The 11,868-nt window shown below is 31.3% G+C and overlaps 1 protein-coding gene across 34 annotated transcripts in view; it reads right to left on the bottom strand.

Moving 5' to 3' along the window:
- The window catches only part of trol (terribly reduced optic lobes), a 141,726-nt gene that overhangs the window by 58,397 nt on the left and 71,461 nt on the right, over nt 1–11,868 (bottom strand). For 2 of the 34 annotated variants that reach the window (XM_081977409.1, XM_081977410.1), the window contains exon 2: nt 4,540–4,712. The exons of the other annotated variants lie outside the window; for them this stretch is intronic. In XM_081977409.1, coding sequence (XP_081833535.1) covers nt 4,540–4,633 — 94 coding nt within the window. In that variant the 5' untranslated portion in view covers nt 4,634–4,712. The remainder of the gene's footprint in view (nt 1–4,539; nt 4,713–11,868) is intronic. 34 annotated transcript variants of the gene reach the window in all.

Genomic DNA, 11,868 nt, shown 5'->3' with positions numbered 1-11,868 from the left:
TTATCGAAATAGTTTTTGGATAACCTGTACCATCACTTTGTATGTCTGAGTGAATTCAGTACTTTCTAACTTATTAACCAATTTGGAATATTCCAAGCAATAACAACGATTTACGTTTATGATTTTAAATCCAACCCTGTAATCTGCTAATAGTGCTAATCCAAACTGAATACTGAACGCATTGCTTTGTAACTTCTGTAAATAAATGCACAGCTTAAAAACGAACTACATAATTGGATAATTAATTAAAAACAATTTTTCTACTAATTAGAAGTAATTCAAACTTATCTAAGAAACAGACCAGAAGAAAGTAGGTTCTAACAACGCTCTACTATATTGCATTTAAGAACTGAATAAAACCAGCTTGTTAAGCTAATGATTAAATTATTTTGTTCTTAGGATTCTATAGTATTTTACATCATAACTCCACAAACTCCAAAAAATACATTAAATTCTTAATGTTATTCTGGAAAATATTTTTTTTAACTAACTTCCTCTCACTATAATACATACCAGATGAATCCTAGAAAGCGTTTCATTCCATAACAAATAATTTAATGCTTATTATTTGTAATTGATCCACGAATGTATATTAACTAGTACATACATTAACAATAACTTCCTGAGTACATTAAAATTGTATAAGTTTGTAAAGTGAGTCAACGTTATATACAATAACATTTTGTAATACCCTTTGTCCTTTTCAACAAATATTAAATTAAGCTTGACCTGTAACATTAACTGTCATGAAATAATAAAATGTGATCTGGAAATAGTTCAACAATCGGCGCAAATCGTAAAATAAACTGAACATACCGGTAACGAAAGCATCTTAAAACATAATTCAGTTTAAAATCAAGCACCACTTAACCTGAAATACTTAAAGCAGAAACTCGAAACTCGCTTTCAAAAAAGTCTGCGGAAGTTCCAGAAAAGAAAAATCACCTAAGAACCGAACAAGACAATAAAGCAACTTCGAAATGCCACGAGCTGACTCCCCGCCAAGCAACAGGAAAACGATGGCAGGATGTTCTCCCGAGTTTTCAGGAAGAACAGCGAAAAGCCCCCGGCCAAAAAGGCGTCTTAATGACTTATATTCTCTAAAAGTCTTCTCGTAAATCTGCTTACCAGACGGCTTTGTTTGCCGATGACGCGATATGAGTGAAATTACCCAGTTTCCTCAGCTATTACACCAACATAGTGCTTTACGAATTTAGTATTGACAGTTTAATCACAACTATTTTTAGTTTACTAATTGTTCTGACTGTAAAAGTGGCATTTTGTTGCTATTATTATAATTTAATAAAGCCAAATCACCATCTTTTGATCTAAAGAATACTAACTTGATTCTGATCATCATTTTAGTGAAAATGCAGATAGATAAAAGTAGATAGATAGTACACTTTCTAAACTTGAATGCGATCTGTGAGACCTCACGTAAGCGCAATGATGTTTCTGTAAGTTTGTCAAAAAAATATAATTAACTCATGATGATATTTGAGTATTCGGTATTACTGAAATATATCATGAGTAGGGTCCGGATTAAAAAGCACTAAAATCGTGAAAAAAAGAGATTAAAAAGCAAAATTATGTTCCTCAAAAAACCATATAAACCTGTAAAAAAAGCACAAAATTCTTTACTTTTTTTGAGTTCAAGTTCTAGACATTTTTTGAAGCTTTTAAACTGCTTTAGAAACATACGGAAGATTTTAAACTGTTTTTAAAAATTTCGAATTTTTTTTTTAACTACTTGAGGAGCGTTTGGAAGGTTTTTGAACAGTTTAAAGAGCATATTGAAGGTTCTGGAATGCTTTAGAAGCATTTGGAAATTCTTAGACGGTTCTAGAATTTTTTTGAAAGCTTCTAGACTGTTTTGATATCTTTTGGGAGCTTCTAGACTAGTTGAAGAGCATTTGGTAACTTTTAGACCGTTTTGGAAGACTTTCGTCTGTTTGGAAATCATTTTGGAATTCCCGTAGTGTTTTCAAACCTTTTTAAACTATTTGAGGATTATTTGGAAGGTTTTTGGACAGTTTAAAGAGCATATTGAAGGTTCTGGAATGCTTTAGAGACATTTGGAAACTCTTAGACGGATCTAGAATTTTTTGGAAGCTTTTAAACTGCTCTAAAAGCCTTGAAATGTTTTGAGAGCTTCTAGAATGTTCTAAAAGCTTTTGAAAGGCTTTCGACTGCTGCCTATCTGTTGTCATTGTGTATACTTGACAAATAAATAGACTAAAGTATGGAATCATTCAAATTTTAACACCTTTATCCTTAACATCGAAATTTTTAAGTTTCATTATATTTCAACTTTCAAAAGCAACAGTTTGAAATGCGTTTTATCTACTTTTTTAATTGGTCCTAACGTTTTATTGTGCTTTCAGTTTAAAATTTTACTGCACGGATTGCATTATTGTGAAAGTTGAAAAATAATAATTAATGATGTTAGTAGTATAAATTTTTCTTTTAAGGTTTTCATTAAAACATGGTCAAATTAGTAGAAATCTATGCCACTGATTTTCTCATAGAATAAAAGCAGATGCATAACTGTCACGTATTCGTTGATAACCATTATGAAAATTTAATAATGAACTGTTTTAGGTACTATATCCACATCTTACAATTTTGAATGAACTTTTATGCTGTTCAATTACTTCAAACAAACGATGACAATAAACCATTAAAGAATAGTAAAGTGCAAATACTATTAATAATAATAAACCATCAATAAATTGAGTAAACTTGTTATATCCTATTTAACCACGCAAAACTTTGAAATAGCACTGTGGAATTCCACTAACTTTTTAAAAAGCAACATATCTCGTGCCCATTAAGCTGGTAGGTGTCTACTTATGCTAAATTTGTCGACTACCTATTACACCTGTTGAAAATTTCCTCTTAGTAAAACGATTCGACAAGAACGTGGGTACTTACGGGGAGTAGCTATTATTAAAAGTGACAGACACGGGTTAAAACAATTAGACGATAAAATCTGGTCTTGTAGGCGTCTTGCAATTCTTGTATGTTTATAAAGTAAAACCTTTGCTGTACTATATTTGACATTTTTATTGATCGTTTCCCGACTTAAAGAATTCGCCATTATGCTAATGATTGGTGATGATCCGTGGCGCTGAGTTATATTACGTTGTTTAGTGCATACGAAACGAGGCAACATTTTTTCAGGTTAAAGGCATATCAAAATGTCAAGAAGAACGATGGGAATTGCTTGAGTGTATTAAAGTTGAAATTAGAATAACTAAATAGCCGAATTTGTAGATTGACATAAAAATGTAAAGCTAAATCCATGAGACTTAAATAAAAAATTCATGCTGATCCTAGACTGCTAGTCAGTGGTAAACACTAGTTGACAGAGAGAATAATCTTAATTCGCTCCTGAATTACTAACTGAACAGCTAAGGACAAGATAAAATAATTAAAAATTTAATTTTCCAATGTCTCGCTTCTGGGACTGAATCATTAATTTTGCCAGAACCTGTCTTCTAATGCGATCGGGGATTTATTTACAATGCAAGCCTTAAGCTTGCTATTTAAAAGTTGTATCATTGAGGTGAAAAAGTGACAACTCCACCATAACGAGGGGAGAAAAATCAGAATTATTGAAATTTTGTGCTGAATTTTGAATTAATTATAACACATTACTAAGTTACGTAACTCACTTCCTTTAAAAGTTTTTCAAGGTTTAGGATATTTTGAAAATTTAAATCAATCAGTGCAGCCAAGTACTGAACTATCAATGGATGAGAATCCTATATGTATATTATTATGTATATCTAAATATAAACTGTCTTTCAGGGCCTTTATCGTTGCCATCGATAATTCACTTTAAATTACTTGTATTTAACCTGTCCAAACCACAAATATTCTCTATTATTATTACAATTGTTTTGAGGATAGTAATGTCGATTTACCATCAAAGCGCAGATATAATTAATCACTCTAGATTGATTTGCTTGTTTTTGATAACCGGTTATCAAAAAAAAGTCATTAAAACAAACGTGTTTGAAATTATTTACGCCGCCCATGCATTCTAATATCCATTCCTTTAAGGTATCTTACGGCTTCTCTATATGCAAAAGCCGGCAGGCTATCAGGCCGAGCTCTCCTTACATAAAAATACGTATTATTATTTAGAAGAATTACAGAGCAGCAGAGAGAGTTTAGGTAAATAACCATCGGCTTGCGCACCAAACTAATGGTTTTATATCACAACTTCCATTTCGATACGAAGCCACGGGGGTCCTAGAGATTCTCAGTTACCGGAAATATCCGTCCCCCGGCCTTTAATATCGAAAGATTTCTACATACCGGTTTATATGGAAATAATACCGAGGCAGACGCAGCTAGCAAAAAGTTTCTTTTGTCGATACAACGAATACACGAACTTCATTATTATCAACCCTCAACTTTCCCACTCCCTCGGGACAACTTCCTAATCTAGATATTAAATTAGATGCCGCCAGAGGTGTAAGAATGTGTGTGAAACAAGCAAAACTTGGAATTAACTTAAAACCTAGTTACCTGCGTCGTGGAAGCTTGACAGGAGCACACAGATTAGAAAAAGGGTGGGCGTCTTCATGGGGCTCCTACTCATGGTTGGGAGAAACTTGAACATTTTCAAGTTGGTGTCTCACTTTTACGAGCCCGATTGAAAACGAATACTTAAACTTGACGACACATTTTCCAACGTTAAGCTAAATAGAAAACAACCATATAATATATACATAACATTTTTTCGTTAGACTTTTTGGGTGGTGTGCAATATAAAAGTAACTTGCTGTATTAATGGTATTCAACTGGATCAACCAAAAACTTTTTGAAATTACAAGCAAACCACTATGCCTTGCAATATTGCTAAAACCATCAAAAACAAGTGTTTGAAGTTCTATTAGTGTCTTTCACTGTTACAAAAAGAATAAAAAATATAACAAAATGAGTTAAAACTCTAGCTTTGGCTCTCTCTCTAGCTCTTCATGTTACCGAGATATTGACTTTCAAAAAGTAGTTTAAAAAAAGCCCCTAAAAATTAAAAAAATTTAAAGTGCTTTTTTTGTACTTATTTTATCTAATTTAATGTCCTTTGGTATAAATATGCGCTTTACTGTACAGTGGAACCCTTATGGGACAAAATAAAAATTTGCCAAAAGTGCATTTTTGACTAAAAATTTAATTTTTCGAATTTTTGAAAATGGTAAATTCCTTTGGTATAAATATGGTAGCAATACCATCAAAAACCAGTGTTTTTACATGGAAACCAACTATATTCATTAACTCACTTTAGTGAGCTGTATTTTTACCTACTGAACTAAATACCAATATTATTTTGTAGGCAGCAATGCATAACGCAACAAAATACTGATTCCTTCCTTATTCCAACATTTTGTGACTGTGGTAAATTTTAAAGCAACTTTAATTTGCATTAATAGTGATTAGAAAATGTATGCGAACGAAAATAAGAATACACGAGGCCATCAAGAACATGCATATGTATTTAAAATTAAAAATATTTACTTAATTTATTTCACAAAAAAGTGGACCATACCTATTATAATAGTTAGAATGCCGACCAGCAGATATTTGGCGATATTAAGTAGGTTGTCTAGTTAACTTGGGGATGCCAGAGTTTTTACACAAACAGTAAAATCAACATCTTTGCAAACCGTTCCAATATTAAACTACACGTATATTAAGTTACTAAGCTATTTGCAGGTACTTACGATACGATTTTCTCACAACTTAATTTTAAATAAGTTTTTGTGTTGAACTGAAATATAATAATTGCAAATGATGCGATGCAGAGACGAAATGGTCCTTCCTTCATAGCGTTTGCGCTAATTTGAATAAAAAATAAATAAACGAGGAAATTCCCCTTGCAGCTAAGTTAGGTAATTAGCATCATAAAAGCTGGCAGTGGAAAGTTGATAGCTGACATTAAGGTTTTTATAGGCAGCTGACTAAGTTGTGGAACTTCACCGTACAATGGTGTTAAGTTGCCACGTTCAAAAAAGCGAAAGTTTCATAAAAACAATTATTAAGAAAATATTATAAGTTTTATGGTCGATATAATGGTTAAATCTTCCGTTGTTTGCCTTAACATGAATCTTAATAAAATATTTGCATTTTGATTATAGTGTTTATGTTCAAATTAACTGGGGTGTGATTTTCTTAAGTGTTTGATGACCAGAAAAAATAAAATTGTATTGGAGCATTCTGAGCACTTAAACAAGAAATATGGTTTAGAGCCATTAAGAAAACTGATTAGTCAGGCAATAAATCAGACAATTCCAATGCATTTCCGTTGGAAATAGGCAGCTACAAATACGCTACAGATAAACTAACAGCCTACAAACAATATCCAGACTTGCTCTGTGTATATCCCCTTGTTGCCGGCCGATATCTCCAAATAACGGGTCACATATTCAATTTTGAGCCCGTTATTATACGCGTTAATCCAATGGATTTAAGACAAACAGTAGAATTAGTTACTGTGGGTAAATTCACGACTGATTGATAATGGACGATAATTGTAGTTAATGCAATAATCAAATCAGATTGATCTGATTGTACTGATTATCAAAACAATATAGAATTGAGTTAGAACTTATTTATGATTAAATCGTTCTTTCAGCTTATCCATCTTTAAGGTTAAAATCAATTTTTATTATTATCTCAAACAGTGTTAAATTATTTCTGGATGTATGGCCTGATGCTATTATTAAATATCAAGTAACTGCTAAATAACGTTCTTGCCAAAATATAGTTTACATGATGCCTGAGTCACTACCAAGAATTTCAACAGTGTCAAAACAAATTTTATAAGCATCCAATGACATTATTTCCGGTCAATATTGTAATTTTGTCATCAGTTTTATATAGCATAAACAAAAAACTTTGCATAGTTTATCTGAGACATTTTACTGAGTGCTTTAATCTTACTTATGAAATTGTTAGTCTACTAACTACCACCATTTCCATCAAAAGTATTGTAAATCTGAAAATAACTAAAAAAAAACCCTGTTTGGGATAAACTCTGAACTTTGCAAGAGGAGAAACTCTGAACTGCAAGAAATTATCTCAATATGTAAATTAATAAACCGCAGCAAGATATGCATTTCCTCTTGATAAGTCTTGATAGTTAATTAGGAATTACCGTATGTGGCCATTAAACAAAGAGAATAATCGCTTTCGCAATATTATGAATGAACCTTATCTAACTACAGTAGTCATCAAGATTTCCACTTAAGTACCAACTAAGTCAAGGAGTATGCGCTATGTACATACTTAATGCATCTTCAGTAAACATTGATTTGTTTAAGTAGATCAAGTGACATTAAGATTTTGCATTACATTACTATTCGTAATGTACAAAGAAAGAAACTATATTGAAAAAGTATTAAATTTAATATATCTATCCATACTTTTGTAATGGTGTTTGCTTTAAAAGTGGTTATTTATTGCACTCTTTTATTTATACTCTTTGTTATTTGAAATGAGTCCATTTTCTACTTGAAAAAATTAGAACGACTGCAAAACGTTTCCTGGTGATATTTTTTCTGGATTTTGCACATGGAGCCGGGACGAAACCGTGGCGCAAAATTAATACGAATAATAATTTTGAAGCTTGTGGTTTATTGCTGGTTTCGTGTATGCAAAACGTGAGTGAATTAGTTATGTCTTTGCACCGGTGAACATATAATTAACAACGTTATACGCTGAAACTACCATGAATAATTTTACATATTTATAAATATTTTTAACAAATTAGCAGAGCTATGAAGAGCCGCCTTATCTGTTTGATGAACATGCCACCGGAATCATTTCATTATTTATCAAAAAAAAAGGAACACCTGGTCGAGAATATAATTTTTGGCAAAGACTTCCAATGTCAGGGCTAAAAATAAGCGGCTCTCCTTCGCATTGCAGATTACTTAGGCATTAGGTTTAATTTATGCAAAGAAAAGCTGTAGGTGTCTCATTGTATTTCATAATTTATTTATTTTGCTTCTGCTTGTAATAAGCAAATACGAATAATTTCGAAGCAGAAAACGATTATTCAAGTCGTATTTGTTTGGCGAATTTCATATATTTATTATCAGATTTGCATTACTGAGTGCAGCCTACATATAATTTTAACTGGCTACGAATGTATCTAGAAATGCAAATAAGAATTTTAGACAAACCTTGGCTAAATGGATAATAAATGGTCTTCGTGATGTAGCAAGGCTCAGTACAGTGAATCTAATGGTGGGTTTAATAAAATATGCTTCTGGGTTTAACCTAACACTACATGTGGATAGTGTTGTGCAGTAATTAGCTGAATGTGGCAAATTACAGTTAATTAAACTGTAGTAAAAATTCGTTTTAGCTTTATTTGTATTTTTAATTTGTAGTCATCATCATCAAATACATAATTGCAGAATTTGACTAATAGTCACTTTATGTTGAAAATAGTTGAAATTCCAAAATATTTGTTTTGATTGTCCAAATGTAATGTCGTCTTAATAGCTTAGCGCACGATAGAAGATGCTATTTTAAGAAATTATACTAATGCTTAGACTATTAAATTAATAAAAACTGTCTGAATTTATAGTGATTTAGTATTTATTTTTATTGAGCGTCAAAATCAAAATGATTTAACCCAACTACTTGCACTGAATATACCATATGATTCTTATGAAATGTTCCGAGTAAAAATTAAAAAAACCAACCTATTGCTTATGATGTTAGCAGCTTCATTATTACGAGAGTCATTAAGTGTAATGCTTTTTATAAAGCACGACAATAAATATCGTTTAATTTTTGCCTTAACGTCCTAATAATGAATTTCATTTAGGACATTCCAGAAACCCTCCTGGCAAATTAACGAAAAACGTCAAGTCGCAAGCCCCAATAGACATCTTAGGGTTATGCGTTATCTAATTTCTTCATTTGATAATTCGACCCTTGACACGGGCTTATTCAAATTGGATAATTTGGGGCCGCGTACCTTCCAACACGCCATAATTGATTCTATTAAGTAATCGTATTAACATACATAGTGGATTTGATAATTTTCACTCGATTTTCCGATAAACCCTTTTTCATTCCGACATAGTTTAATAATACGCGGGTTAAGTGCCTATTTGCAATATTTCCTCTACCTGCACCAACTGCAAAGTAAAAATTTAGTTAAATTGGAAAAAAATCTTACCATATTAAAACAACTTATATTCCTTATAATCTACCACATGAGTGAGGTTTTATATAATCGCATAGTTGAGTGTCACTGCAACTAGTCCTGTTCGCATATTTAAAAAAAAAACACGGACATAAATAAATAATATAACGGCGAATTAAGGAATGTGCAAATATTTGTAAAATGCGTTTACTCCAACATTGCATCATTACCACCGACTACATGAGTTATGATGGCATCAGTGTTGATTAATGAAAAATCATGTGCCAGCATTACGACTCTCACTTTCAAATAATTATCATATTTCATTTAGATGCGTTCATCAGATTTGTACATTGCATCGATTAACGGAAACTTGCTTTTGACAAATTGTGTCAATTATCGGATTTATTAACTAATTGATTTTAAGCTGAAAAAGAAAGCTGAGAGAATTAATTGTTATATACTTTTATGGTAAAAAACAAGTTTGATGGTTAATAGAATGTTTTAAAATTCGATGTAGGTGCATAAACAATCCATATTCCTGGTAAGATTATTTTACCTAAATTACACAATTCGGAAAAAAACAATGTCATTTACTAGAAATTGATTTATGGTAGCAAAAAAAACGAAAAAACTATAATTAACCAACTGACTAATGATCAGTTTTATATGTATATAGATTCAAATTACCCTGCAAACTTATACACTTATCAGCAGTTAATAAGCTCGTATCACAATGCCGATTAAACATTTCAACGTGACTAATGATTCTAACAATTGGAAAATCCATAAGTTCTCGATTTATTTAATAATTAGACTAACATAATAAAGAATGCATTTTTTGATTATTTTAGCAACCAAAATAGTTTCTTTTCTTAAAATTGTAACGCTAAATGTCAGGTAAAGGTACCAATTTCTAGCCTTCATTCAAATAGATTAGTCATTAAAATGTATACTTAATATGATTCTTTTATTCCAGGGATATACACTTATCAGTTTTTTTGGAAACTTTAATTAAAAAACTTTGGAAATATTCGAATAAGTGGCTCCCTAGTACAGTAAAAAGCCCTCGAAAACCGTCAGTTATACAGTTTTAATTACTTCATTTCGAATCATAACGATGTCATTAACTAATATGAAAATCACAGCCCTTAAGAAAGCGCAAATTTACTTCAACTCAGAACAAAAAAAAATGTATATTAAACTTAATACTTAGTGAGTCATTATGAGGAGAATTAAAAATAATTGAAATTTTATTATTGAAGCTTATGAAAAAAATATTGATCCCAAACAGAAAGGGTTCTGATACAAACAAAGTGTAACTACAGTGATAATAATGATAGATAGAAGTATAGTAGAGAAAATTGGCAAATAAATTGGTTATCTTGGTTTAAAACAGATGATCCAGAAGATCGATGAAAAATTGATTCACCAAATTATCATGATCATAGACATTGTTAAAAATCCTCAAATGTAAAAAATAGGAACAATTTTAGCCCAGCAACATGAATATAAGTAGCATAAGAATTTTATACTCGTATATGACAGTCCTCTTCAAATTTTACTCGCAAAAAATCCAAAACTTAGCAGAAACTTAACTCTTCCTTCTAAAAGCTCAATTGTCTTTTCTTGTAAATGAATAAGGTACACATGCGCCTAATCTAAGTAGGAAATATTCTAGTTGATTCACCCTGTATTAAACATTGTGACGAGAACGATATCTATGTAAATATTATACAATCGCAAATAAACTTATGTGAATGAAATTTGCAGATTGTGACCGCAAGAACGCCTATGGATTGTATGTTTATCGATAAGATTCAACCAGTATACAATACGAAGTACATTTAGACAATAATGCATTTAAATTACCGTAAAGTTATATTGTATAACAATAATTCCTGTTGAATAATGCAGCGATGCTGTATGACACGCTTGGATTATACTATGACTCAATTTTGCCCGTTTCTTTAGCACAATTTTAAATTTGTTTACTGAACCATTGTGTTTTTCTTATCATTGATACGTTTCAGTTTCAGTGTTTGTTATATTCGTAGTTTTTCAAAATTCCACGTACCTACTGTTCTACTTTTCTGGTGTGTGTTTAATGGTGTTTTTTTGGTAGCAACGATAATATTAATTTCGTATATTCTTACCGAGATATGGAATTGGAGAGAAAATTTGTATCAATAACCTAGCTTTGTCATGGAGATACAGGATGCTGAAATCTGAAATTTTAGTTGACTCGATAAATCTTAAAAATCATTTAAAAATGTTTGTAATTTGAGTGGAGTTGGATGAAATTTCAAACTTAAACACCATGTAGCTCGAAATCAAAATGTTTGAAGGGTTTACATGTATTTTTAATGTTAAAAGCAGTAAATCAAGGATGTTTGACAGTCATTTCCTGGAAAATGACAAAATAGAAGTCCAAATCAAAATGCAGAATATGTGAATATTTGTACACAGTGAATCTATGAAATTAAAATGAATTTAGATCATAAAATTTCGTGAATGAAATAATTCTAGGATTCATGTATGTACTGCTACCTAAATTGTAACCATCCTGTATACGTTCTTTTATTATCATAAACAATAATTGCAAAATGATTCCTGTAAATACAAAACTGACACTAGCGTAATCCAACAATTCTCCAGGAATAACGTTTTCAAGAAATAAAGCCCGGCAACTT

The sequence above is a fragment of the Ips typographus genome, linkage group LG4 (assembly GCF_016097725.1).
Source record: "Ips typographus isolate SLU linkage group LG4, UJ_Ityp_2.0, whole genome shotgun sequence".
Taxonomy (NCBI): domain Eukaryota; kingdom Metazoa; phylum Arthropoda; class Insecta; order Coleoptera; family Curculionidae; genus Ips; species Ips typographus.
Note: the sequence above shows the minus strand (reverse complement) of the source record. Positions and strands in the feature narration are given on the sequence as shown.